At 61.4% G+C, this 27,997-nt stretch overlaps 1 protein-coding gene across 11 annotated transcripts; it reads left to right on the forward strand.

Moving 5' to 3' along the window:
- Positions 1–1,157: 1,157 nt before the first annotated feature.
- On the forward strand, positions 1,158–27,997 carry PLXNB1 (plexin B1). 11 transcript variants are annotated; one of them, XM_044253649.1, is made up of 39 exons: positions 1,177–1,225; positions 4,312–4,440; positions 5,120–5,933; positions 6,601–7,713; positions 8,384–8,566; positions 8,910–9,038; positions 9,136–9,236; positions 9,527–9,659; positions 9,953–10,109; positions 10,352–10,460; positions 10,543–10,651; positions 11,049–11,735; positions 11,945–12,067; positions 12,255–12,377; positions 12,647–12,740; positions 12,816–12,988; positions 13,145–13,296; positions 15,934–16,039; positions 16,183–16,319; positions 16,588–16,764; positions 16,961–17,132; positions 17,322–17,564; positions 18,340–18,516; positions 18,593–18,741; positions 19,249–19,349; positions 19,452–19,669; positions 19,824–20,002; positions 20,143–20,209; positions 20,468–20,614; positions 21,566–21,734; positions 22,026–22,129; positions 22,202–22,286; positions 22,525–22,697; positions 22,888–23,048; positions 23,153–23,300; positions 24,887–24,951; positions 25,095–25,170; positions 25,989–26,063; positions 27,246–27,997. In XM_044253649.1, the coding sequence occupies exons 4-39, from the start codon at positions 6,607–6,609 to the stop codon at positions 27,348–27,350; spliced, it is 6,414 nt and encodes a 2,137-aa protein (XP_044109584.1). In that variant the 5' UTR covers positions 1,177–1,225; positions 4,312–4,440; positions 5,120–5,933; positions 6,601–6,606; the 3' UTR covers positions 27,351–27,997. The 11 variants fall into 11 exon arrangements, with proteins under 11 accessions (XP_044109585.1, XP_044109589.1, XP_044109587.1 ...); XM_044253648.1 differs by lacking the exon at positions 1,177–1,225 and adding an exon at positions 3,924–4,190; XM_044253650.1 differs by lacking the exon at positions 4,312–4,440 and having other exon boundaries at positions 1,158–1,310; positions 5,881–5,933.

Below are 27,997 nucleotides of genomic sequence, written 5' to 3' on the forward strand. Positions count from 1 at the left end.
CTCCTGGGCTAAACAGCCATGGGTGGCCTTGTTGTGTCCATGGATGGCCTTGTGTGTCCTTGAGTAAACAGGAACAGCCAGGAAGTACTCTGTCCTCCCTGCAGGTCCGGAAAAGCCACTCCTTTCTGAGCCTGAGCGGGTAGAGGTATGTAGATCTGTGGGGAGGGGCTCCTGTGGGCTGGGACTTTTTTGCCTGGGCCTGCCAGGAGCCCACTCTCAGCAGGGGCCTGTGAAGCCAGTAGGGTTTCCTGTGCGGTGCCCTTCCTCCTCCAAGCCTGTAGGCAGGCTTGGGCTGTGAGCCTCTGAGCACCTGGTGCCTTGGTCATTTGGTCACTCCATTCTTGACCTTGTTTTCTTTGTGTAATGGCTCCTCAGGATGGCACAGGATGAAATGACCTCTGTGGGATGTTCACCCGCCCGATGGGGGTAGGAGGTGTCATATCAGTGTACAGATAAGGGGTGCTGTGGGGTTTGGAAGTACCGTGTACCCTTTGGCGTGAAGTAGGTCCTAAAGGGTATGCAGTTGAGTGAATGGATTTCAAGAGGGGAGAATTCCAGGTATGTGGGAGGCTCCCCCCACTCCTCACAGGCTGCGCAGGCAGAAAGCCAAGGGGACTGAGGTGGTGATGGGTGTTGGGGGGGTGGGGGGCCTGGGGTCTTTGATGCCAGAGGCCAGGGATAAGGGAACTGGGAAGGGGGTGCTATGCTGCTGCAAGGACCCAGGTGCTCAAAGTAGGGGTGGAGGAAAGGGAGTGACATGAGAAGTTGGTGAGAGAGAAATTGGAAGGCAGAGTTGGGTGTGGAAGTTACAGCAGACTCTTGATGGGAAGGGTGGTGGCAGGTGGCAGGAGAGCCCCTGTGGTGTTGGCTGTTTGGACAGTAGCCAGTGTGGGTGACCTAGACCTGGTTGAGGCTCTCCCTAGCCTGTGGAGACTATGGGGGTGATATGTGTGTGTGTGTGACATGTGTGTGTGTGACAGATTTTGCCTCCCAGGAGGCTATCCCAGTGTGGCTTTAGCCAAAGGATGGGCCAGGTCCTGGCTCCTGAGTTCGCAGTGGGCAGGCCAGGCTGTGTGTGAAGGGCCCGGCAGAGGGCACAACTGGGCCTCTGTGCAGCGGTTCCTCCCTAGAAAGGCCCAGGTACGTTTGCCAGTGAGGGAGTCCAGACTTGCCCAGGGCTTCTCAGCTGAGGGTGGGTCCAGGTACAGGCCTGGAAGGAAAAGAGGTAAATGTGTCCTTGCTTGTGCACTTTGCAACCCGTGTGCGCTCCTTTAACAGCCGGCTAGGTGTGGCATCACCTCCATTTGTCGGTGAGCAAATAAGGCGTGTATGGGGGGTGGAGGGGGTCAGGTTACTAGGCTTAGTGGTGGCCACAAACCCAGGCCCAACCCCAAAGCCTGTGCTTCTCTCGCACAGCCAGAGTTTGGGGCCGGAAGGAGGGGGTGGCCATTAGGGAGTCTGGAGAGCAGGAGCGGTGGGGAGACACCAGGCGCCGAGAAGTTCAGGTAAAGAAAGTTGGAGGGCGGCCGCAGAAGGGAAGGAGGGAGCTCGAGGCGCTGGAGCGGCGGCGGTGGCTGGCGAACCCGCGGGGCTGCTGAGGGGCGAGGGCCGCGGCGCGGCGCTGCGCGGCGCCTGCACACCTGTGGGTGCCGAGCGCGCCCCCCGCCCGGCCCCGCCCATCCCAGGAGGGCTCCGGATTCCGGTTCCTGCGAGGCGCGCAGGTGAGGCCGGGCGGAGTAGCGCCGGGCCGCCCGCGCCCGGGGCTCTGCTCTTGGCACTCGGCTCGCCTGGCCGCGACCCGCGTTGCCGTGGCTACCGCCGCCGAGCAGCCCGCGCCCCCACAGGGAGGGGCCGAGTCCCCCGCCCTCGGCAAGTGCGGACCCCGCAGGGCTGGAATGCGGGGTCCCGGGCGGCTCGGGGCCGCGCGCCCGGCTCTCGCGGCTGCTTCCGGCCTGGCCTTGGCGGCGGGCGGGGGGGTGGGGAGGGCGGCCCGGCGGGCGCTGGGGGAAGGAGCGAAGCCCGGCCCGGCCGACGCGGCTTTGTCTCCTTTGTTCCCGGCGGTGGCAGCGGCGCGGCGGGAGGGGCGGGCAGCGGGCGCGCTTTTCCGCCCCTCGGTCTCCGGGTAACAGCTGTGGCGCGGCCGGAGCCACCTCCCGGGGTGGGGGGGGGCAGGGGGCAGTGAGACCGCCGCGCGCAGATCCCGAGCCCGCAGCGGCCGGCGCCCGCCTCGGCGCGCTCCTCCTGCGGGGCCCGGCCGGGTGGTGAGTGCGGGGGCCGGGGACCCGGGGCCGGAGCGGGGGGGGGGGGCGGTGCGGCCCCCGGGGGAGGTGGGCAGCTTCGGCTTTGATGCTGCCGGGCAGGGGCAGCCTGGGGAAGCGGTGGGCAGCCGCGGTCCTTACAGTTGGGACCGCACTTCTCCGCACTGAAGGAAACTCTGGCGGCTCCGCCTGTAACGCGATTGGGAGACAGAGGAGGTGGAGCTGCTCCTCCGCGCCCCCTCCTCGCCGCCGCCTCTGCCGGGGCCGGCCGGCCCCTTCCCCGCCCTCCCAGGACCGCTGGTGGGGTCCTTGCCCCGTGGCTGGGGGAGGAGGGAGGAAGGGCCGATGGGGAGGTCGAGGCTTCCCCCTCTGTATGCAACAGCCCTTCCAGGCTACGCTCCAAGGCGGACTGTGAGCCTTGTGTTAGGCATCCCCAGAGGGGGACCCCCCAGCCCCCAACATGACCCGGGCGGTGGGTGATGAGCACTCGCGGGTGGTGCATAAATGGTGCCCCCCCCCACCCCAGCACGCAGGCTTCGGGCAGAACAGTGTGCACTACTGCACTGTCAATGAATCTCTCCCTCGGGGACGCTGGGCACCGAGCAGGGGAAGGAAAGGCCAGTGTTCCACTGATCCTTGGGACTTGGTAGATGAGGGCCTGAGTATCACCCCTCCAGAGGTGGAAGGGCAGAGTTTGTTAGCCCCTTTGGTTGGTGAGGACAGCCTCAGGACTACTTTCTCTTTGCAAAAAGAAGTTAGGCAGCTGTGGGCTCTGCTCAAGAGGTCCAGAGAAAGGTGGGCTCAGAAGAGACCTCAAGGCAGGCGCTGGGCCTCAGTACAGGCAGGTTAGGCTTTGCCCAGGAGTTTGGAGGAGGCCTGAGATCTGGTGATCTGCAAGTTGAGGACACGAGGCCTGGCTCCAAACCAGCCTTTACAGTCTGCTCTGGCTTGGTTATTAATAAAAGTGAGCCTGACAACTTGTCCCTTTGAGAGGCCAAGTGGCCTGGAGAGGGGTGTGGGCTCCATATCTCCCCTACTGGCTGGATTTCTTCAGCTGTGGGATGGGGCTTCTTTCAACGTGTAAGGAACACTTGCTTTGTGCTGATATCTGGCTCAGTTGCTGGGACCTCTGAATCAAAAGCCACACTCCTTGCCTGCAAGGAGCTTCAAGTCCAGAATGGAGAGGGTGGAACAGGGAGAAAAGTGGCCTTCGTTGGTGCCACTCACGCCAGCCACACACTGTTCCGTGTTTAATGGCCGGAGCAGTCCTGCCTCCCGTTCTACAAACCAGAACTAAGGCTCAGCCTAAGGCAGAGCTGCTGTTCACATCAGGATGGTAGCTGGCTTTGTCCATTCCATCCACCATAAGGAGCCTGGGGGGAGACAGGGTAGGCTCTACTGGGAGGTGATGGTTGGGAATCCGAGTTAAGCAGATAGAGAGGGAGTGGGCATTCCAAGCGGGGAGGAGTGTGAAACAGCACACAGTTAGACCAGCAGAAGCTAATAGCATCTGTGGGGGAGCCCTGGCACGGATTAGATGGAAGAGGGCGTGGACTGGAGGGCTTTGACCTTTATTCTTCAGGCCTGGGGCTGCTCCAAAGACAGGGGAGAGATATGCTCTGATTCTGCTTGAGGATCCCATGAGGTAGGAGGGGCAGTCTGGAGGGGCTGGGGGCTGCTCTGGCCTGTGGCAGAGGGTTAGGGGAATCCAAGTGCCCAGTAGGGAGGAGAAGATGTCATTGCCCCTCTTTTCCCCCTTCTCCACCTGTGGTACATGGGGAAGGGCGAGGGTGGTGCTTTAGTGACCGAAGAGGCCCTTCACTTTTCCCAGAGCGGCTCAGCCTCCAGCCTCCTTTGTGGCCTGGCCAGGAGCTATTCTGATCCCTTCCATTTTCCTGTGGGCCACTTGACCCAGTTGTGATTTTACATTTGGTGAGTGTCTTGGTTGCTGCCCCTTGAGGGCTGGAAAACTTTGGCTCACAGTAGGCTCTGAGCAAATGTTTGTAAGCGAATGGAATGACTCTTGGTCTAACTATGGACCTTCTGCCCCTAGCACATCCCTGGGAGGAGGTGGCCGGAGGGAGTGAGCAGTAGCTGAGTGCAGGAGATGGTCTCTGCCCATCCTCGGGCAGACCCTGTCTTCCCAGAGGAAGAAACTCTTCTCCCATCCCTTGGAAACAAGGTGGGGGGCTCCTGGGAGCCTGGCCTTGCCATAGTCCTAGGTTCACGACTCTCCCTGCTGTCCCCTTTCCCCCACCCCCTCGGGTAGCAAACAGAGGCAGCCTTGTTCCCGATCCCATAGAGCTGCCCTGTTCTCCGCACACTAAAAATGGAAACCCCCAAGCTATTTCGGGAGCAGTGCCCAGCTGGGCTGTGGCCACCGCTCCCCTGCTCCCACCAGGCTGCTGGACCCTCCTCCGAGACTTAGGCCCAGCCTTCTCGCTCTGGGACAGTCTCAGTAGCACCTTGGCGGGGTCTTGGCTGGGAGGAGCTGACCCCGGGCTGAGGGAGACTCTCCCTCACACAGCCTGGCAGCTGGGGGGCGGGAGGGGCCAGGCAACGTGGCCTGGGCAGAGGCAAGTAGGGAAAGTATCTTCCAGCCTGGGAGCAGCACTTCCTCAACCTGGTGTTCCTGGCTGGGGACCACCCGGGGTGGGGGAAGATGGTGTTGTCATGGTTTTCTCCTCCTGGCAGGCTTTGGGTGGGTGGGGGGGCTACAGGGAGGGATCTGGGAGGAGAGCAGGCACCCAGGCTCTGAGGTGGCCCTGGGGATGGGGAACATAGCTGGACATGGTGACTTCTGGGACAAGCCCCCCCCCCCCCGCCCCAGCCCTGGGCCCTGGCTCTGCTCTGACCTGCAGGAGAAGAAATAGCGAGAGATGCGCTGGCTTCTGCGGCCCTGTAGGCCTTAGGGCTCGAACCAGGGAAGTGTGCATGAATCTGTGTGTGGGGGGATCTGAATGTGGGTGGGTGTGCCATGTGCTCGTGTGGAATGCCTGTCTGTGCAACGTACATGTTTGTGTAAGGAGGTTGTGTCTTTGCGCAGGTGTCTGAGCGGGGGTGGGGGGAGTATGTGGCCTGTGTTTCTGCGTGCGTCCATGTGTGGACACGTTGCGTCTGCATGCGTCTGCACCTGTGCTAGGGCCTGTGTGCTTGTGTGTGCGTGTGCATACGTGGGGCTGGCAGCATGTGTGCTTCCTGGGGTGTGCAAGCCCATGTCTGCTCATGTGCTGGTGTCAGTCTGGACTAGGACAGTTCCTGGCCCCTGGGGAGGGTATGGACCTGGGTGCCCTGGCAGATTTGGGGCAGAAGGTGAGAAAAAGGGAGTGCGTGGAAGGGAGAAGGGGCTGTAGAGGAACAGGGTGATGCTTGGGTGGGGGGCTGCCAACCGCGGGGCTCCTTCCTAGCTGCCCTTTCCCAGGCCCTGAGGGTGCCTGGTTCCGCTGCCCTCCCCCTCCCTGTGTGGGCTCTGAGGAGGCGTCCCCTCTGGAATGTGTTTGGTGGCCGAGGGCCAGGCTGGGCCCAGTTCCACTGGCAGGCTGGGCAGCGGGAAGGGGAGCCCGGGCTCCCACGTGCCTGCAGCCCAGCCCCCAGCTTCATGCTCTGCTATCTTCCTGGCTAGGTGACTCCCACACAGGTCATGCTGTTGTCTCCTGATCCAGCCGGCCCTGCCAGGTGAGCCTGACTACAAACCTAGGCACCTGGGAGAAGTGTGAGTCCCGTTTCTTCTTAGCGCTCTCCGAGGTGGTGTCCAATCTTTTAGGTCCCAGCCCTGGCAGCCTCAACCTCCATCATTTCACCATTGGTTCTGTGGATTCCTTCTGGATTCCTGGCCTAAAAGGCCCACCATCTAATTCTTGCTCTGCTCTAATGTGCAGATGGCCCATGAGAATTTGCCCTCCCTCTTTGCCCTCAGGCTGCTGACATCTGTGCAGAGTGGTCCTCTCCCTCCTAGGGGCCCTGAGCCCCTCCTTCCCCTCACCTGTGCTTCTGCCTCTTCCAGGCCCTGGTCCCTGGAGATGGGATGTTTCCCCCATCTCTGGCCCTCTGGCCCTTCCCCTGGGACTCTGATGACACAGGGTGGTACAGGGTGAAGGGGTGCTGGGGTAGGATGGAGGTCCTCCTGGGACAAATGTGCTTGCCGAAAATGGGCAGTGTTGAAATTTCCAGGAAAGATGTCCTGACCCTTTGCTGGTGTGCCGTCCTGGGGCCATTCTGGACCATAGTGCCATCTAAGCCTAGGCCCCCTTTGCTCACTCCCTGAGTTAGGAGGATCATCTTGGCAGTGTGATAGCCCTGTCCCATCAGTGGCCCATCAGTTCTCCAACTCTCTCCTTTCCAGGTGACCATGCCTGCCCTCGGCCCAGCTCTTCTCCAGGCGCTCTGGGCCGGGTGGGTCCTCGCCCTCCAGCCCTCTCCACCGGCTGCTTTTGCTCCCAACGGCACACACCTGCAGCATCTGGCACAGGATCCCACTTCAGGCACTCTCTACCTAGGGGCCACCAACTTCCTGTTCCAGCTGAGCCCTGGGCTGCAGCTGGAGGCTGCCGTGTCCACTGGCCCCGTGCTAGATAGCAGGGACTGCCTGCCACCTGTGATGCCTGATGAGTGCCCCCAAGCCCAGGCCACCAACAACCTGAACCAGCTGCTCCTGGTGAGCCCAGGGGCCCTGGTGGTGTGCGGGAGCGTGCACCAGGGGGTCTGCGAGCTGCGGCGCCTGGGGCAGCTCGAGCAGCTATTGCTGCGACCCGAGCGCCCTGGGGACACCCAGTATGTGGCTGCCAATGACCCAGCGGTCAGCACGGTGGGACTGGTGGCCCAGGGCTTGGCTGGGGAGCCCCTTCTCTTTGTGGGGCGGGGATATACCAGCAGGGGTGTGGGGGGTGGCATCCCTCCCATCACAACTCGGACCCTGTGGCCTCTGGACCCCCAAACTGCCTTCTCCTATGAGGAGACGGCCAAGTTGGCCGTGGGCCGCCTCTCTGAGTACAGCCACCACTTCGTGAGCGCCTTTGCACGTGGGGCCAGTGCCTACTTCCTGTTCCTGCGGCGAGACCTGCAGGCTCAGTCTAGAGCCTTCCGTGCCTATGTGTCCCGAGTGTGCCTCCGGGACCAGCACTACTACTCCTACGTGGAGCTGCCTCTGTCCTGCCAGGGGGGCCGCTACGGGCTGCTCCAGGCTGCAGCTGTGGCCACCTCCCTGGAGGTGGCCCAGGGGGAGGTACTCTTCGCAGCCTTCTCCTCGGCCGCTCCCCCAACCGTGGGCCGGCCTCCGTCGGCCGCTGCCGGAGCATCTGGAGCCTCTGCCCTCTGTGCCTTCCCTCTGGATGAGGTGGACCGCCTTGCTAACCGCACGCGAGACGCCTGCTACACCAGGGAGGGCCGCGCCGAGAACGACGTGGAGGTGGCCTACATCGAGTATGATGTCAATTCAGACTGCGCACAGCTGCCGGTGGTGAGCTCCCGCTCCTCCCTGTCTGGCAGTCACAGCTAGGCAGGTGGCCCGAGGAGTCTGAAGGGGAGCTAGCGGTGGTGTGGGGGCTGATGAGGTCAACAGAGGTAATGTGCTTCCTTTGTTCCTGGGTGATGGAAAGACGCCTTGCCGAAATCGTGGTGCGCAGAGGTCAGAGAGCCAGCCGTTCGGAACTGGGCTTGGACTGGACACTGCAGAGGGCATATTTGTATGGATGGACTGAGGGTTCTAGGATGTGGGCCAGGGACCTTGACTGTAGGGGGCTGGGCCCTGTTTTAAGTTTTTGAGCAAGGGAAATTGAGACTTGTTCGGCTCTAGCTTCTGGATGGAACACTGGGAAGAAGCCACACCCAGCCTCCTGAGTGAGGGACAGGTGGCAGGGGCCCAGGGAAGCAGACTTGGACAGGAGGACTCAGGCTTTGGGAGGCTTTGGACAAGTGGTCCAGGGGAAGACTGAGCGCATAAACTGGGGCAAGTCCAGGCAGAGAGACCGGGGTGAGGGTGAGGTTTTTAGGGGCTCGCAAGGAGAAGGATGAGGGAATAAGGCTGTCCCAGGAGGCCCAGCAGAGAAGAGAGAATCATTTGGGAAGAGCTGGCTGGGCCAGGTGATTGGGATGTCCAGGGAGGGTCTTACTGGGCTTGTTGCCTGTAGGACACCCTGGATGCTTATCCCTGTGGCTCGGATCATACACCCAGCCCCATGGCCAGCCGTGTACCGCTGGAAGCCACACCCATTCTGGAATGGCCAGGGGTTCAGCTGACAGCTGTGGCAGTTACTGTAGAGGATGGACACACCATTGCTTTCCTGGGTGACAGTCAAGGGCAACTTCACAGGGTGAGTGCACAGGAGGTAGTGGGCCCTGTCCCAGGGTCTGGAGGGAATAGGCTGCTGGTGACCAGCCTGGGCAGAGCTATACCTGTGACCCCTGGGGCCAGGATGAGGGGGTCTGTGACACACCCCTGGCCTGAAGGCTGGGAGAGATGATTTAGGCTTCTTTTCCCAGGGCTGGGTGTTAATTTACCTGTGACCTCCCCCACCTCCTCCTCAAGGGCTGGGTGGCAGGGCCTGTACTGCCTAAGAGAAAACTCTGCTTCTAAATTGCTTCACTGTTGGGAGAGGAGAGGGCCTTGGGTCTGTGGCCACGGACCTGGGTTCCAGAACTTGTCTCTGATCTCAGGTCTACTTGGGCCCGGGGAGTGATGGCCACCCGTACTCCACACAGAACATCCAGCAGGGGTCTGCTGTGAGCAGAGACCTCACCTTTGATGGGGCCTTCGAGCATCTGTATGTCATGACCCAGAGCACAGTGAGTGCCAGGCGGGAGCTGGGGCCTGGCTGCTGGGAGGGGCGTTGGGGCTGTGCCAGGGACCCATGAGTCACTGGCGTTTGGATTACCGTCATAGCTTCTCAAGGTTCCTGTGGCCTCCTGTGGTCAGCACCTGGACTGTGCATCTTGTCTTGCTCACAGGGACCCATACTGTGGGTGGTGTGTGCTCCTTGGCAGGTCAGTGCTCCCCTGACTCCTGACCCTTGACTTATTCCCCAGCCCCAGCCTCCTGCCCTCACCTGCATAATTGCCCTGGCCAGTACTCCTGGTCATCATTGATCCTTGACTTGCAACCCCTGCTCCCTGGATGCCCTACTTTCCTTCCTCCATCCTCCATTCTGGGCATCAGTGCCCTGCCAAGGTAGACATAGCCTCGTGTCACAGCCCACCTGAGGCTCCTGCTTAGGTCCCCAGGGCTGGGGGTGTCCCTGCCCCCCTGAAGGTGGTTCCCCATTATTTTTATGCAGGTGCAGTCGCCACTCCGAGTGCTCACGGGGACAGGGCCCAGAGCGGTGGCTCTGGAGCTTCCAGCCCGAGCTAGGCTGTCTGCATGTGGCAGCCATGAGTCCCGCCAACATCAGCCGAGAGGAGCGGAGAGAGGTGAAGGAGCTGGGCAGGCGCGTCCCTCACGGGGAGGGCTCTGGTGATGGGTCAGTACCCCACATTGTAGTGTCAAGTGCTCCAAATAACCACGTGGCCTTCCACCAGTCATTTCTCTTGGGGCCTTGCTTTCTCTGTTTCTAACCCAGGCTGGAGGGCGTTTATGAAGGCTCGGGGCCCGCCAGCCTTCAGGGGCCACTAGCCCCTGAGCCTGCTCACCTCGGCTGCCCCGGAAACAGGCCCTGGCCTGCTGCCCAGTGGCTCCAACAGCCTGGCCTGGCCTCTCTTGGCAGGTTTTCCTGTCAGTGCCTGACCTGCCGCCTCTGTGGCCAGGAGAGTCCTATTCCTGCCAGTTTGGGGATCACCAGAGTCCCGCCCTGCTGACCAGTGCCGGTGTGATGTGCCCTTCCCCAGACCCTAGTGAGGCCCCAGCACTGCCGAGAGGAGCCGGTGGGTGAGAGAAGGGGCCAGCTCTGGGGCTTGGGAGCCCCACCCTCTTCCTGTCTTGCTCCAACGGGTACAGTTGGGGTGAGGTGTGAATCCAGGCAGGGAGCCCTGAAGTAGCACCTTTCTCTGAGTCCCCTCAACTGCTCACTTTGTGCCCTGTGGACCGTATTGCAGACCCTGGGTGCTCCCCTCCGCTAAGAGGTGTGAACCCCACTCACCCTGGGCCCTTTCTTCCTGCTTTGCAGACCACGTGGCCATGAGCGTGGAGCTCAGGTTCGGTGCTGTGGTGATTGCCAAAGCTTCGCTCTCTGTGTATGACTGTGTAGCGGTCACTGAGCTCCGCCCGTCTGCGCCGTGAGTCCCCTCCCCCGCTGCTGACCACTGGCCCCTGGGCTCCCCCACGGTGACCCCTGCCCAATGGCTGCACTCTGTGCAGGTGCCAGGCTTGTGTGAGCAGCCGCTGGGGGTGTAACTGGTGTGTCTGGCAGCAGCTGTGCACGCACAAGGCCTCGTGTGACGCCGGGCCAATGGTGGTCAGCCAGCAGGTGAGCAGGACCCCCAGCTGGCCCCCACAGGGTTGCACGGGTGTCTCTGACGGCCCAGGGTCTGTGTGCCTGCCCCGCTACGTGAGGCTCCGTCGTGAGCCCGCCCACCCCCACCCCCACCCCAGAGCTGCTGTGTGTGGCGGACTCCCTGGAGTTTCAGGAGAGAACGTTTGTGGCTGAGCGTCAGGGGAGGTCTGGGCCTCGGGCCCCACCTCAGCACAGATGCCCCTGGAGCCTGCCCTTCCCTCCCCCTCTCCTTTGGAGAATTAACGGGCTGTTTTTGTTTCTCTTTCCCTTGGTCTCCTTTCCTCCTAACACACCCTTTGCCTGCCTGCCACCTGCTCCTGCGCCTGCCTGCTGAGTGGCCCCTCCTGTCTTTCTCTGCCTCCCCCTTCAGAGCCCGCTTCTCTCCCCAGCCCCTCCAGCAGGAGATGTACCCACCCCCTTCCCACCCAGAAGCCCCCAGGCCCCAGTCACCTCTGTTCCCGACACCCTTCCCGTGGAGCCTGGGGTCCCCTCCACAGCCACAGCCTCGGCTGTCCCACCTGGGGACAGGCCTTCCCTGCTTAGCCCCTGGGGGCCAGGGGCGGGTCCTGGTCCGGTACCTGCTTCCGCCTCCACAGAGTCACCTCTCCATGAGGAACCTCCCCCTCCCGACCCCCCCAACAGACCTGGAACTGCTGTCCCCGCCCCCACTGACTCCGGACCCACGGCCACACCCGAGGACCTCTCGGCCTCCCACCCATCGCCCTCAGATGCAGCAGCACTGCCCCCCGCCCCTGCAGACCCCGGCCCCGAGGCCAACCCCTCTGCGGCACTCCTGGACCAGCCCCCCGGCACTGCTCCCACCACCACTTTCCCAGGGGCCGCTGGCTCCGTGAAACCTGCCCCGGACTGGCTCACGAGAGAAGGCGGCGAGCTGCCTGAGGCGGACGAGTGGACGGGGGGTGACACGCCCGCCTTCTCCACTTCCACCCTCCTCTCAGGTGATGGAGACTCGGCTGAGCACGAGGGCCCTCCCGCCCCCCTCATCCTCCTGTCCAGCCTCGACTACCAATACGACACCCCCGGGCTCTGGGAGCTGGTGAGGCCCAGCCCAGGAAGGAGGCCTCAGGGGAGGGGACACAGGGCAGACGCGGCACCTTACCTGCCTTGCGATCCTGCATCAGGAGGGATCGAGGGGCAGAGTGGGTTCTGCAGCTCCACACTGGCCTTGGGCCCTGGGTTCTGCACAGGGAGCCTCCAAGTTGACCGGGTGGGCACCATAGACTGCCTTGCTCTTGGTGTCTGCAGGAGGAGGTGAACCGGGGGCCAAGTGCCTGCCCTTGTGTAGACAGCGTTCAGGGTTCCATGCTAATGCCAGTGCACGTGGAACGAGAAGTCCAGCTGCTGGGCAGGAACCTGGGCCTCCTCCAGGTGAGTGTGTCCTGTGGCAGGTGGATATGTGGCCTCCTTGGCTGTGGGTCAGCTGTATGCAAGCCCTGGAACGCAAGAGGAGGGCTTGGCCCTCTGTCCCAACCCGGGGGCTCTGTGAGGGGCCCTGGCAGGGCTCACTGGGTCCAGTTCCTCCAGTTGCCCCACCAACTGTGTCATCTGCCCCCAGGACAGCCCAGGAGACAGTGAGTGTGTGATGGAGCTGGAGGGCCGCGAAGTCGTGGTGGAGGCCTGGGTGGAGTGCGAGCCCCCTCCAGACACCCAGTGTCGTGTGACCTGCCGGCGGCACCAGGTGCGGGTCACAAGTGCCGGGGTGGGCGAGGATGCACTGGCCACAGGCCGGCCACTGGCCTCAGCTGGCCACGCCACATTCATCCTGGGAGTCTGCATTCCCTGGCTCTGGCCTCTGATCCTGTGTGCCTTGGGGTCCCTGTACCCCAACTCTGACCTCTGACCTTGTGCTCCCATAACTAGTCCTTTTGGTCCTTTCTGTGACCATGCCCCCTCCAGGCCTGATGCCTCCCCTGGCCCCAGGCTCTGACCCGACTCCCATTTCTGCAGCTCAGCTATGAGGCTCTGCAGCCAGAGCTCCGCGTGCGGCTGTTTCTGCGTCGGGCTGGCCGTCTGCGTGTGGACAGTGCTGACGGGCTGCATGGTGAGCTAGTGGGGGCCTCTGGGGCCGCGGGACTCCTCTACACCCGCCTCTCACGTTTGTCTCTGCTCTCTCCAGTGGTGCTGTACGACTGCTCTGTGGGACATGGGGACTGCAGCCGCTGCCAAACCGCCAGGCCCCAGTATGGCTGTGTGTGGTGTAAGGGGGAGCGTCCACGCTGCGTGGCCCAGGAGGCGTGTGGCGAGACCGAAGCTGTGGCCACTCAGTGCCCTGCCCCCCTCATCCACTCGGTGTGTTGCAATGCTGGCGTGCCCCTTCCTCACCACTGCCTTTAGAGGGAGGGCAGGGGTGCAGGAGGCCTGAAGGAGGGAGGCTGGGTCTGCATCCCCGGGCTGCCCAGGGGTGACTGCCAGGTGGAAGTGTTCCAAGTCCATGTCTTGGAACAGGTGGAGCCACTGACTGGGCCCGTGGACGGAGGCACCCGTGTCACCATCAGGGGCTCCAATCTGGGCCAACACGTGCAGGACGTACAGAACACGGTCAGGGTGGCCGGGGTGCCCTGTGCCGTGGACATTCTGGAGTACGAGGTCTCTAGTAGGTGAGTTAGCCGGACCAGCGGGGGTTCAGCACACCTCACGGGCTCCCTGGTGGGCTTTCCTGCACTTGGCTGCCCACCCACTCCTCATCTGTCCTTCCCTCTCCCCCTTTCCCTGCTTCTGGCCGCAGGGCCTCAGCAAGGGTTTGAGGCCCTGGAGCGTTTGCCTCCACTTCGTGCACAGGTGTGCATGTTCCTGGCCTGGGCTGCCGGGGAGTCACTGCTGGGCCTGGGCCTGTCTCTACCTAGAGCTGATAGATGGCCCCGTCCAGGTGTTTTCATCTGGCTTTCTGGCGACCAGGGACGTAGTTGTGGTAGCAAGGTTCTCAAATCCCAGGTGACTATGCTCAGGGGCTTGCTGTCCGCCACCTGCCCTTTCTGCCCCAGGCACTGCTGCAGGAGAAAACCTCAGAATGACAGACTTGTGACCCGCCTGCCGAGTCCGGGCCCTGGGACCCCAGCTGCCTTCCCAGGCCTGCAGCTGATAGAGGTTCTGGCCCATAGTAGCCTGGCTGGCAGTTGCAGGGTCCCAAAGGTGCCCACACAAGATACTCCCAAGGCAATATCCACGGTCAGCAAATCCCAAACCCAGCTGAATATCTGGGTTACCCAGACAGCCTGTCCAGAGCCACCATGGAATGGGTCCTTCGTACCCACCCTCAGATATCTGGACTGAGTAGGCCCATGCTGGGACCCCATAATTTGTATCTTATTTAATTTATTTATTTTGGTAATCTGTATTTTATTTATTTATTTATTTATTTTTAAGATTTTTATTTATTCATTTGACAGAGAGAGATCACAAGTAGGCAGAGAGGCAGGCAGAGAGAGAGAGAGGAGGAAGCAGGCTCCCCGCTGAGCAGAGAGCCCAATGCGGGACTCCATCCTAGGACCCTGAGATCATGACCTGAGCCGAAGGCAGCGGCTTAACCCACTGAGCCACCCAGGCGCCCCTATTTATTTATTTTTGAAGATTTTATTTATTTTTTTAATATTAAAAAAAATATTTTTAAGAATTTGTCAGAGAAAGAGAGCGCATGCATGCTTGAGCACAAGCAGGGGGAGCGGCAGGCAGAGGGAGAAGCAGGGTCCCCACTGAACAAGGAGCCTGTTGTGGGGCTTGATCCCAAGACACTGGGATCATGTCCTGAGCCAAAGGCAGAGGCTGAACCCACTGAGCTGCCCAGGCATCCCTATTTATTTATTCTAATATTTATTTATTTATTTAGTTTTTAAAAGACTTTGTTTATTATTTGACAGAGAGAAACACAGTGAGAGAGGGAACACAAGCAGGGAGAGTGGGAAAGAGAGAAGCAGGCTTCCTACTGAGCAGAGAGCCCGGTATGGGGCTCGATCCCAGGACCCTGAGATCATGACCTGAGCCGAAGGCAGAGGCTTAACCACTGAGCCACCCAGGCACCTCCCCTATTTATTTATTTTTAGAGAGTGAGTGGGCACGCATATGTGTGCAAGTGGCAGTGGGGTCGAGGTGGGGAAGAAGGGCTGAGGGAGAGACAATCTTAAGCAGGCTTCATGCTTAATGGGGTGCCCGACGCAGGGCTTGATCTCATGACCCTGCGATCATGACCGGAGTTGAGATCAAGAGTCAGACACTCTAATTGACTGAGCCACGCAGGCACCCCCTCGTAATAAGTATTTTAAACTAGACATTGGGGGGCACCTGAGTGCCTCCGTTGGTTAAGTGTCTGCCTTCAGCTCAGGTCTTAATCTTGGGGTCCTGGGATTGAGCCCGGCGTCGGGCTCCCTGCTCATCGAGGAGCCTGCTTCTCCCTCTCCTGCTGCCTCTCCCCCTAGTTTGTGCTCTCTCTCTTGCTCACTCGCTCTCAAGTAAATAAGTAAAATCTTTTAAAAAAATTAAAAGTAAACCAGACTTTGTTGGAGCACGTGGTTTCCCCCTTCAGTGTGTTATGACCAAAAACTTGAGGTGATCGTCTAGACTGTTAATGATTTTAAAACCATGAGACAAAGGGAGCTTGCAAAGTGATTTATAAAGAGATTAAAATATTCGCTAGTTGGAGCCTCTCCTGGATACTTCACACATCACTTGTTCTGTTTTCCAGCGTGCTGGCAGTGAGTGTGACCATGTCACAGATTCGCGCTGCTGCCAGCTTCATGTTGGGGAAATTGATTTGCCCTAAGCTTCTGTTTTCTGGCCGAGAACAAACATTTTCTGAGATTGTTCACTTTCCCTTTCCGTCTGTCCCCCGACCTGACTAGAGGCTTCCAGGGACTTTTTTTTCATGAGGAAATCAAGTCGCCACTGCTTTGCGAGTGGTGTGGCACGCGTGGTGGTGGTTAGGCCAAGCATCTGCTCAACCCCTCATCCTACAGCCAGCCCTCCGGGGCTCCTTATAAATTTATGCCACAGAGAGAGGGGGATTCCCCTTCATGAGGGGGGCCTCGGGGTTGGATTTGAATAACTGAAACTGTGAGTAGGAATTCGCAGGGGCCAGAGCCCCCTGGAGTGCCGTAAGGCATTCCCTCCAAAACTAGAGGATCTCTGTCAAATTCAGGAGCTGGAAGAACACCTGATTGAGTGGGGGCAAGGAGGGGGCAGCTGAGTTCATTTGAGGGAGCCCTTGGTGCGGCCCAGCACCCCAGCCTGCCCTGTGCCCACAGCTTCGTGTGCGTCACGGAGGCCAGCGGCGGGGAGGTAGCCGGCGCGGTGACGGTGGAGGTGCCGGGAAGAGGACGTGGCATCTCAGAGCACGACTTCGCCTACCAGGTGAGGTGGCTCCCCCCCAGCCCATCTAGTTGTGCCCTCCTGGGGCTTCCCACCCTAGGCCCTTCCGTCTGCCTCAGGCTCCCCTGGCTTCTCTGTGGGGTGGCCTCATGCCTGCCTATCTCTCCCTACCCCTGTTCGCACAGGACCCGAAGGTGTATTCCATCTTCCCGACCCGGGGCCCCAGAGCCGGGGGCACCCATCTGACCCTGCATGGCTCCAAGCTCCTGACTGGGCGGCTGGAGGACCTCCGAGTTGTCGTTGGAGACCAGCCTTGTCACCTGTGAGGGCTGCTTCCTCATTCTCCCAAAATCCATATGTGTTCTGGGGAGAAGACAGAGGGGCAGGATGCTGGGGAGACCGGAAGTGGGGGAGAGGGCCAGGTCTGCTCCAGCAGAAAGTGGCAAGATCTTCCCGAAACTGGGGCTATTGTGGGAAGGTGGCCTCCAGGGTCACCTGTGGAGCTCTCAGTGGGCTCTGAGGGAAGCGAGTGGAGGCCTGAGTGGGCCCTGTGTCCTGGCCCGCCTTCCACTAGTCCCTCCCTTCCGTAGGCTGCTGGAGCAGCAGGCCGATCGGCTGCAGTGTGAGACCAGCCCCCGCCCTACGCCTGCCACGCTTCCTGTGGCTGTGTGGTTCGGGGCCACTGAGCGGAGGCTTCAACACAGCCAGTTCGAGTACACATCAGACCCCAATGTCACCTCTGCTGGCCCCACGAAGAGCTTCCTCAGGTGCTGGGCCAAGTGGCTGCATGGCATGTGCTGGCGGTGGGGGGGATGTCTTTGCAGCTCTAGGGCATGGAGGGGTTGCAGGGCTTCCTGTGGGCGTTGTGACTCCCATGCCAATGGCAGGGAGAGGGACCATGTGGCTCAGGCTGGGCTAGGCGGGTTCTCAAAAGCCACCCACGGTTCATGGTCTGTCTTGCAGCGGAGGACGGAAGATATGGGTCCGTGGCCAGAATTTGGATGTGGTACAGACACCAAGAATCCGAGTGACTGTGGCCCCAAGAGCCCTGCTGCCTAGCCAGGGGCTTGGGCGGAGGCGTCGCGTGATCCCGGAGACGGCATGCTCCCCTGGGGCTTCCTGTGGCGGCCATCATGTAGGACCCCCACGGGCGTCCCTGCGAGGAGACCCTTGGGGCTAGCTGTCCCCCGTGTCACCCCCACTCCCCACCCTGTGTACAGCTGTGGGTGGTGGGTACCAAAGAGGCGCTCTCCCTGTCCTTGCTGGACCCCCTTCCTGCATGGCCCTCAACGGATCCTCCCTGTCTTTCCTCCCTCTGCCCCAGTTTGAGGAGCCGTGCCACGTGAACTCCTCTCAGCTCATCACGTGCCACACGCCTGCCCTCCCAGGCCTGCCCGAGGACCCCTGGGTCCGGGTGGAATTTATCCTCGACAACCTGGTCTTTGACTTCGCTGCGCTGAACCCCACACCCTTCTCCTATGAGGCCGACCCCACCCTGCAGCCCCTCAACCCCGAGGACCCCACCATGCCATTTCGGCATAAGCCCGGGAGCGTGCTCTCTGTGGAGGTACTGTGTCTGCTCACATGTGGGTCCGCGCAACCCTTCGCTTTGCTGGACATTGCTGCTGAGGGAGACTGGGAGTGGGGGGGGTGGGTGGGCATGGCAGCGGAGCAAGAGCCAGAGGACAGATCTGGCTCTTCACCCTTCATGTGGCGAGGGCTGAGGGGTTGGTGGGGGCTGCCTAGCCTGCCGCGTCGGGCGGGGGTTTGGGTCCTGCCGCCTGGGTCCCAACACCTTCTGTGGCAGGAGTCTGAATGACAGTATGTAAATGGTCTGGCACACACAATAGCTGGGGGCATGGTACACAGTAGGTGCCTGGGCTAATGCCCGTTTGGCAGCCTGGCTCAATGTGGACAGGCCCTTGGCATGGGCTCGGACATGTACAGTAGCTGGGCATCCCGGACGGCTGTGGGTGGACAGCCCACCGTTGTGCACCACTGGCCCACAGACGCGGTAGGGGCTCTGGCTTTGTGAGAAACTGGGTGTCAGGGCTGGGGAGGCGACTTTATATTGCCCAGATTTTTAGCTCTGGAGGAGTGAAAGTGTGGGGGAAAAGAATGGGAAGGGCAGAAGAGGGTCGGGGGCAACTTGGGAGATAACCATAGACGGCCGCCTCCCCCACAGGGGAAGAGTGCTGAGGCATCATCAGCGCTGTGCCAGGGGTAGGGTGGGGTGTCAGGACTGTCCTTTCCCCCCTTTGGGGGAATGGGATCTGAGTGACCACCAGCTCCTCCCCTTAGGGAAGAGTTCTGAGTAATCTGTCAGTGACCTCGTGTTCCAGGGGGAGAATCTGGACCTTGCGATGTCCAAGGAGGAGGTGGTGGCCATGATAGGGGATGGCCCCTGTGTGGTGAAGACGCTGACCCGCCACCACCTGTACTGTGAGCCCCCCATGGAGCAGCCCCTGCCCCGGCACCACGCCCTCCGAGAGACACCGGATGCTTTGCCCGAGTTCACGGTCAGTAGGTGGGCGTGGGCTGGGCCGGGCCCTGAGCACGTGCTGAAACCTTGCTCACTGGGGGCTTCCCATGTAGGTGCAGATGGGGAACCTGCGCTTCTCCCTGGGCCACGTGCAATACGATGGCGAGAGCCCCGTGGCTTTTCCCATGGCGGCCCAGGTGGGCTTGGGGGTGGGCACCTCTCTTCTGGCTCTGGGCGTCATCATCATTGTCTTCATATACAGGTAGGTGCAGCCGGCTGGGGCTGGGCTGGGGCAGCGAGGGGGGTGTGGCTCTAGAGGAAGAGCAGACGAGGCCAGGGGTCAACAAATGTTCCTGGAAGGTGCCAGAGAGTACTGATTTTAGGCTTTCGTGGGCCAGGTGGCTTCAGTTGCTGTGGTTCTGCTCCGCTTTGACTGTGCAGAAGCAGCCATAGACGAGAGGCAAACTCACGAGTGTGGCCGTATGCCAACAAATCTTTATTGGCAGAAACAGGCTGTGGGCCAGATTTGGCCTGGTTGTAGTTTGTTGATCCCTGGATTAAACCGCTGGGCTAGACTGGAGGTGGGCTTGTGCAGGATGGGACAGGCTAAATTATTCTGAGCGACGCCTTGGCTAGGCCGGGCATGGCCGTGTTAGACGGTGCCAGCCTAGGCCAGGGCGAGGCTGGGGTAGATAGGCCTGGGCCCGGGGCACCAGAAAGGGCTCTGTTCTGGTCCAGCCTCCCCCTTCCTGACCTTGGTACTGAACAGGAGGAAGAGCAAGCAGGCCCTGAGGGACTACAAGAAGGTCCAGATCCAGCTGGAGAATCTGGAGAGCAGTGTGCGGGACCGCTGCAAGAAGGAGTTCACAGGTGAGGCTGACGAGCAGAGGCCTGGAAGATGCTCCGGGGTCTGCCAAGCCTCCTCCCATGGCATGGGTCCAAAGCCCCAACCCGGCCTCCTCCGCTCCACAGACCTCATGACCGAGATGACCGATCTCACCAGTGACCTACTGGGCAGTGGCATCCCCTTCCTCGACTATAAGGTGTATGCCGAGAGGGTCTTCTTTCCCGGGCACCAGGAATCACCCTTGCACAGGGACCTGGGTGTCCCTGAGAGCAGGCGCCCCACCGTGGAGCAGGGGCTGGGGCAGCTCTCCAACCTGCTCAACAGCAAGCTCTTCCTCACCAAGGTGCTAAGCGCCCCACCCCTGGCCCCAGGCCTCTCCACCGCTGGGGGAAGGGGAGGGAGGCTCCCGGCCCCGCCCCTCGGGCCCCAGCCCTGCCCCTTCTCTGTCCCTCCCGTTCTGAATCGGCCCCTCCCCACCATCCTGTCTCCCGGACCAGTTCATCCACACCCTGGAGAGCCAGCGCACCTTCTCGGCTCGGGACCGCGCCTACGTGGCATCTTTGCTCACCGTGGCTCTGCATGGGAAACTCGAGTACTTCACTGACATCCTCCGCACGCTGCTTAGTGACCTGGTGGCCCAGTACGTGGCCAAGAACCCGAAGCTGATGTTGCGCAGGTCTGTGTGGCTGTCGGAGGCTATGGGGTCTGGGGGGCTGTCAGGGCTGGAGGCAGGAGCTGAGGCAGGCCGCCTGGGGTAGAGGAGTGTGCGGCTCAGACGGCTCTTGGTCCTGCCCCTGCCCTTTCCTGTCCTCCCAGGACGGAGACCGTGGTGGAGAAGCTGCTCACCAACTGGATGTCCATCTGCCTGTACACTTTTGTCAGGGTGAGAGAGGCAGGGGCAGGGGCAGGGTTGGGGGAGGCAGGGTGGGAGGGGCAACCCCCCCCCCCCGTGGTGGGGGCAGGGCTCTCAACCACACAGCTTCTGGCCCCCAGGCAGCTCGGACACTCCTGCCCAGCAAGTCTCAGTCACCTTAGGCCCTCTGCGGCCCGTCCCCCTCCCCAGTGTGGGCCATGCCTCATACAGCTCCGTTTCATGCCCATCATCTGCCCCGGGGGTCCTCATAGCCTGTCACTCCCTTAGGACTCAGTAGGGGAGCCTCTGTACATGCTTTTTCGGGGAATTAAGCATCAAGTAGACAAGGGACCAGTGGACAGCGTGACCGGCAAAGCCAAATACACCCTGAATGACAACCGCCTTCTCAGAGAGGATGTGGAATACCGTCCCCTGGTGAGTGGGGGGGAAGGAGAGGGGGGAGGAGGGTAGCAGGGGGGAGGGACAGAGCATGTGAACGTGTTCGCGCACAGTGGGGTCAGGCCCTGGTGAGGATGAGCGTGGGTGGTCGTGGTGAACATCTGTGTCTGGTTTACAGCGGGCCTGACTTCTGGCTGGCTGCTGGGGAGAGGCTTTAATTTTTTTTTTTTTTAAGATTTTTTTTTTTTATTTTTTTTTATTTTATTTATTTGAGAGAGAGAGACAGTGAGAGAGAGCATGAGCGAGGAGAAGGTCAGAGGGAGAAGCAGACTCCCCATGGAGCTGGGAGCCCGATGTGGGACTCGATCCCGGGACTCCAGGATCACGCCCTGAGCCGGAGGCAGTCGTTTAACCAACTGCGCCACCCAGAGGCTTTAGACTGGCTTAGCAGGACAGCAGCTTGAGGGCCAGTCCTTGAGGCGGAGGACCTGAAGGACCAGCCCACCAAGCCCGGGCCAGCTCTGTCAGACGGCCACCTCGTCCTCTGGGTGACTTTCTCCTTAGGGCAGGCCTTTCCTCAGTGACCCACACGGGGTGCCTTTGGGAAAGTCTCATTCAGGCTCCACCAGACCTGCTCTCTCTCAGGCTGGCAGGGACTCGCCACTTCTCACGCAGGCTTCTCTCGGGTGCCTCAGTTGTGCCAGGAACCTGGGGCCCTGAGTTAAGAGGGTCTTGTGTTCCCTTGTTTTTTACTGCCATTCACTTACCTAGTGCACTGCGTTAGGGGCTAGGGTCACGGCGGAGGGAGCCACTGTCCCAGGGCTGGGTCGAGGGGGGTGGTTGGGGACAGTGAAGAGACAAGAATTAAGGACTCTTCGGTACCCGGAGGTTGGAGGCAGTGGCTTCCTCATGGTTGTCCCTGTCCCTGCGCTTCGGTCAGCCGAGGTGCGGCACGAGCCATGACTGCTCCCGTGTGTGCCTCCGTAGACCCTGAATGCCCTGTTGGCTGTGGGGCCTGGCGCAGGAGAGGCCCAGGGGGTGCCTGTGAAGGTCCTGGACTGTGACACCATCTCCCAGGCCAAAGAGAAGATGTTGGACCAGCTTTATAAAGGAGTACCTCTGGCCCAGCGGCCAGACCCCCGCACCCTGGATGTCGGTGAGGGTGGTGGAGAAGGGTAGCCTGGGGGCCCGAGCCAGAGTGAAGGCTGGGCTGGCCCTGGCTCAGCCCTGCAGGGGCGGCGTATCGCTCAGTGGGCGTGGGGCAGCAGTGGACTGTGGAGTCCCTCTGCAAGCCTCTCACATGGTGAGGGCCCGCAGCCCTAGTCTTTGCAGAGCGTGGGGGTGAGGCTGCCCCCTGATGGTGGGTCTGTGCCCCTGTGGAGGAGGAGGTAGGCCCCACCTGCAGGAAGGGTGTCCCCGGAGTCCTCAACCTACCTTGCTCTCGCAGAGTGGCGGTCCGGGGTGGCTGGGCATCTCATTCTTTCCGATGAGGATGTGACTTCGGAGGTCCAGGGTCTGTGGAGGCGCCTGAACACCCTGCAGCATTACAAGGTGGGAGGGGTAAGAGGAGGAGGAGGGGCGGGGGGTGGGGCTGGTGGAGGGGTCACTGGCTGTGATCCGCAGGTCCCAGACGGAGCGACCGTGGCCCTGGTCCCCTGCCTCACCAAGCACGTTCTCCGAGAAAACCAGGATTATGTCCCTGGAGAGCGTGAGTACTGCCCACCCCCTTCCAGCCCCCACCCAGTCACTGTTCTCTGCCCTCTCTTTGCCCAGTCCCCCAGTAACAGGCAAAGTCCTCTGGACCTTAGGGTGGGCATGTGTCTACTTCCCTTCCACTGAGAGAAGCCCTCAACCCATGCCTCTGCTCCTGGAAGTTGGCAGGACCCCAGGGGCCCAGGGAAGGTGGTACCTGATGAGGGGTGAAGAGCTGTGGGGTCTTGGCACAGGGACCCCAATGCTGGAGGATGTGGATGAGGGGGGCATCCGGCCCTGGCACCTGGTGAAGCCGAGTGAGGAACCGGAGCCCCCCAGGCCTCGGAGGGGCAGCCTTCGGGGCGGGGAGCGCGAGCGAGCCAAGGCCATCCCTGAGATCTACCTGACTCGCCTGCTGTCCATGAAGGTGGGGCAGGAAGGGCGGGGAGGGAGGCTGGGGTCAGGGCCAGGCCCGGCCTCAGGTCTGGGCTGCAGGGGAGGACGGATGCTTAGGGGATTTGGGGTGGTGTGGGGCTTACATGAGCATGGTGCCACGGGGCGTCCGAGGCCGGGCTGAGGCTGAGGTTCCCTCCTCTTGTGCTTCCCCTCCCCCACAGGGCACCCTGCAGAAGTTTGTGGACGACCTCTTCCAGGTGATTCTCAGCACCAGCCGCCCCGTGCCACTTGCTATCAAGTACTTCTTTGACCTGCTGGACGAGCAGGCCCAGCAGCATGGCATCTCCGACCAGGACACTGTCCACATCTGGAAGACCAACAGGTGGGGAGGGGTGGCAGTGGCTGGAGCTGGGTGGGCCAGGCGTGCCGGGGTCTTCTCTCCTGCTTCCCCCGAGTGCTCACCGGCCATGCCTGCCCCACCCGCAGCCTGCCCCTGAGATTCTGGATCAACATCATAAAAAACCCACAGTTTGTGTTCGACGTGCAGACGTCTGATAACATGGACGCCGTGCTCTTGGTCATCGCGCAGACGTTCATGGATGCCTGCACGCTTGCCGACCACAAGCTGGGCCGGGTGAGTAGGTCTCGACGGACGCGGAGGACACGCCGGGGGGCCGGGGAAGCAGGAGCCGGGGCTGGGCAGTGCTGTGTGCACCCAGATTCCAGGCTTGGCTGACAAGGTCCAGGAGGAGGGCTGGGGGAGGCTGGTGACTCCAGCCCCAGGCTGGGCTTTGTTCCCAGGAGGTGGCAGGGCCTCGTCTTCAGAGACGACCCCTCCAGAACCAAATCCAACAGGCAGCCTGGAGCTGTTATGGGACCGTAGAAGCCACCTGTCCACCTGGTGGCCCCCACGTCACCTCGGGCTCCCCTTCTCCCAGTCAGGGTTCACTGTAGCCAGAGGCCCAGGGATCCGGAGTGACTCCCGCTTCTACATGGGGCAGAGGAGGTGACTGGCTGCCAGTGCAGTGTAGACGGGAGAGTCTGGGGCAGCGAGTGCCCGGCGTGGAGCAAGGTCCTGTGAGAGGAGCTGAGAGGCAGATGGTCAGGGCCAGGGCTGTCTGTTGGGTAGCACGCAGTGGCGGGGAAGAGCCAGCAGAGTCCCATGACAGATAAGGGCACACGGCTGAAACTGCTCAGGCCCCCAGCAGGCAGGGCCGGTGGCTCCTCAGGCCCGGAAAGGGAGCCTGTTACCTCTGGAGAGATGGATCTCTAGGTCTCTGTGGAGAAACAGAAAGTTCAGTTCTATTCTGTAGTGTTGTCTTGTGGGACCCATTTTTGTTCTGTGTGTTCCCATCACTCCGTCCACAGTGAACTGAGAACCACGGGGGCCACCAGGACCTGGGGCCATGGTGGGTGGGTGCTGCATGGTGGTGGGGTTCTTGCCCGACCTTCACACTGCCTCCCCTTGCCAGCAAAAGTGCAAATGCTTGCCGGGTAGCTCAGCAATAGCCCTAACCAGGAATGCCAAGCGTCCCCCTACGGAGAGCGGCTGAGAAGGCCCGCGTGCTGGCTCGGGCCCAGGGACTCGCACCACTGCCCACACAGGGGCGCCATCTTGCCTCGCCCTCCCCGCAGCTTCGGGTTGAGGCAGCGGGTGCCGAGAACAGAAGTGTGCTGCCCAGAGCCCACTGCTGGGGGGCAGAGCTGGGACTGGAACCCACTTCAGTGGTGGGGGATGGATCTGGGTGTGTCAAAATTGTGGGTCCTGACTGGAGAGACCTGCTTCAGGTGCCAGCTTGGCCACTCAGGGTGAGGTGGAGTGGGGCCATTTACTAAATAGTGGGGTTAGTTTCCTGATCTTGAAGATGATTACTTGGGGAATGAGCAGCACTAGGAGAAGCAGCATCAGGGCCCCACACACTGCTGCACCCTCCTAGCCTGCATGTCTCCACCCTGCTGGGTGCAGGTGGAGGCGGATGGAGCTGAGAAATGACCGTGGAATGATTCGGAGAGAAGCTTGGGGTGACAGGAGCAGAGGCTGGACATCGGTTGGGGGGGTGGGAGGAGCGGAGGAGGTCCTTGCAGAAGGAAATGGGCCGGGGGCACCAACTGTCCCAGGTGCCTGGGACCGAGGGGTTCTGGGGATATTCGAAATGGGGGAAAACCGGGACAGCCGGTCACCCTAAGGGGCTCTCCTCTTTCTTTCCTGCTGCTGCCCAGGACTCCCCCATCAACAAACTTCTATACGCTCGAGATATTCCCCGTTACAAACGGATGGTAGAAAGGTAGGAGGGTGAGGTAGTAGATCTGGAAAGGGGATGGGTGGACAGACGGATGGAGGTTTGTGGCTGCAGCCCAGGGGTGGATCCTGGTGGGGTGAGGCATGGCTCATTATCTCAGCAGCCGCCATACCCATGGTCCCTGACAGGTACTACGCAGACATCAGGCAGACCGTTCCTGCCAGTGATCAAGAGATGAACTCCATCCTGGCTGAGCTGTCTCGGGTATGGCCCTCCCTTTGCTTCTTGGGTTGGGCACAGGTCTCCCATCGTGAGGATCCTGCTCTTTTGCCAGGAAGCCCTGGGGACATCAGCAGTCCTGTGAGCTGGTTGGGGTGGGACCCATCTCATCATCAGAAATGCGGAATTTTCCAGTGTCCATTCTAAAGATCAGGGCTCCCAGTACCTCACTACAGAGCAGCAGAGGCTTGTCCTGGCAGCTGACTCAGACCCCGAACCTGACTCAGCTAGGTGCTGGGGGGTCTGCAGCCGTGCTGGGGTCAGGGGACGATGGGTCCCAGGCAATGAGGTGGCTGGCATCAGTCCCAGGACGGCCCATGCTGGCCTGCTCTTGCCTCCATACTGCTCTGCTGCCCTCAGGGGTGTAGATGTGCCCATAAACCACACCCAGTAACAACAGGTGGTGGTGCTGCATGGGGGGGCTTTGTGTGCTCACCTGACCCCCCAGGAGCTTCATAGCTCAGGTGATCATAGCCCCATGGCCCTGATGAGGAGGTGCAGGCTCCAAGATGGCCCCATAGAGGGGCCTGGTGTGACCTCACAGGAGACAGGAGGGAGATCAGGGCAGACCGACGCTGGGTCACAGCCTGGGAGCAGCACCTGTCCCACGGGGCCCTGCCACCATCTGGGACCCCAGGCTCCCAGCTGGCGCCTCAAGGGGAGAGAGCCAGGCCCTATTCACGCTGCAGACCCGGGAGCCCTGGTGTGCTCGTGGGACTTCCTGTGCAATACCTGTCCCTTCTGCCTCGTCCCCTGAGGGGCCTGTGACCCCCCTCATCTCTCATCTCTTGTCTCCTCCCTAGAACTACTCTGGGGACCTTGGGGCACGAGTGGCCCTCCACGAGCTCTACAAGTACATCAACAAGTACTATGACCAGGTGGGCAAACCCGCACAGAGCCCGGGGCCTGATGGAGAGAGGGGCAGGACTCGTGGTCCCCTGGGCATGGAGCAGGGCGTGCACTGGTGCCGGCTGTGCTCTAACCCGGCTGTGCCCTCTCCGTCTGGGCTCCTCGGCGGCAGCAGGGATCCCAGGCATTGGGGAGGAGCTGCCGAGGATCTGCCGTGGCCTGGAGGTGGAGGGGGGCACATGCTGGGAGGGACACACAGCTGCCCCCCATATCCCGACCTTGCCCTGACTCGCATCCCTCCTGCGTCTGCAGTGGCAGCATGCCGAGCACGGCCACCTCTGGGCTGCCTGCGCTGCCAGCAGGGAGGGTCCTGCCGGGGGTGGGAACGGGCACAGCAGAGCCAGCGAGGGGGCTGTCTGGGCCCTTCCTGGACTGGGCCTCAAGATCAGAGCACCCACGAGTCAGCCAGCTAGGTGCTTGCCAGAATCGCATACCCCGGTGTTTGTGTGGCATCTGCGGCGTGGCTGTTGCTGTTGGAGGTGAGGAGCCTGCCTCGTGGCCCAGGCCTGGAGTGAGGACAGTCATGCCACAAACGAGGGACGCACAGATATGAATGCGGGCACGGCGACTTGGCTCCAGCAGTGCGAGCCCCTGCATGAGGGAGGCAGGGGGTGGGGTGTGAGGCATCTGGAGGCCTCTCCCGGACCCTGCCGTGCCCCCTGTGGCAGCCCCTGCTTGTGCTTCTGTAGTTGTGGGTGTGGGGTCGGGGAGCTCTCCGAGGGCAGGATTGCATGGGGCCCACCGTCGCGGGGTCCCTGCTCCTTGCCCAGTGCCTGGCAATAGGAAGTTAGGAAATGCTTCTTGCCTGGTGGACAAGGGGAGCCGCGATGGCTGAAACAGGGCTTCTAGAGGGTTTGTGGCGAAAAGGTCAGCATGGTGGATGCAGGTGGCCTCCACTCAGCGCGATCTTACCCGTGGGGGCGGATGATTATTACCATGGGTGCTAAGTACTGAGTAAAGTACCTCATTCTCACCTCTGGAATCCTTAAAACCCTATGCTGACCTCACCAGCCCAGCCCTGAGGAGGTGAGGGGGCTCGCTGTGTTCCCAGGCCCCTGCCCCCCGCCAGGCTGCAGCATTTGAGGCAGCCCGCGGACGAGCACACGGAAGGGTAGTGGCGGGCACCCCTGACCGGCTGGTCTTGGTTGCAGATCATCACTGCCCTGGAGGAGGACGGCACGGCTCAGAAGATGCAGCTGGGCTACCGGCTCCAGCAGATCGCAGCTGCTGTGGAGAACAAGGTCACAGACCTGTAGGGACCTGGCTAGCCCTGGCCTGCCGTTGCCTCAGCCTTGCCTGGGCGGCCCCGGAGCCGCGAGGGAGAAACTACCTTCTTAGATGCCTGTAGTGCCTGACAAGCCGAGTTAGTGGAAGGTGGCTCCCAGTTCCCCTGGGGGCTCTGGCCTGGGCCCTGCTGGACCTGCCTCGAAGGCCTGGGGCCTTGAGGCTGATCGGGTGGGGCCCAGCCTGCTCCCTGAGCCCAGTGACCCTGTGGGCTATTTTGTGTGTGATGTCAGTCTGTGGGGAGTCAGGGACTAAGGGCTTCCAGAGAGTGGCTGGTGGGGCCTCCAGCCCCTGGAGAGACTGTACTGTTCCTGTACACTGGCCTTTATCCAGCTGGGATGCAGAGGGGGAGGAGAAGAGCCCCACTTCCTGTCCTGCCCTCCTCTATCATCCCTGACCTCAGTTTAGCTGCCTCTGGCCTTGTTGCTGCTGTCACGTTCCTAGGTCCGAGAGAGGAATGCCTTTGCTAGGCCGCTGCAAACTGACCCCTCCGCGGGGCCTGCTGCCTCCAGGCCACCCTGCCTCAGAGGCAGCCCGTGGTGAGGGCCACATGCTGCAGGCGCCCGGGGGAGAGTGGTGGCCCCACTGACCCAGATCTTCATTAAAGGATAACACACTG

The sequence above is a fragment of the Neovison vison genome, chromosome 6, assembly GCF_020171115.1.
Source record: "Neovison vison isolate M4711 chromosome 6, ASM_NN_V1, whole genome shotgun sequence".
Taxonomy (NCBI): domain Eukaryota; kingdom Metazoa; phylum Chordata; class Mammalia; order Carnivora; family Mustelidae; genus Neogale; species Neogale vison.

What these genes read in the sequence shown, in the direction of transcription:
- PLXNB1 (XM_044253650.1), top strand. Translation starts at nt 6,607, where the DNA reads ATGCCTGCCCTCGGCCCAGCTCTTCTCCAGGCGCTCTGGGCCGGGTGG. An exon ending in CCCCCGGGCTCTGGGAGCTG is followed by an intron (nt 11,736 to 11,944) that starts GTGAGGCCCAGC and finishes TGGTGTCTGCAG; the next exon opens with GAGGAGGTGAACCGGGGGCC. An exon ending in GGAGACCAGCCTTGTCACCT is followed by an intron (nt 16,320 to 16,587) that starts GTGAGGGCTGCT and finishes TCCCTTCCGTAG; the next exon opens with GCTGCTGGAGCAGCAGGCCG.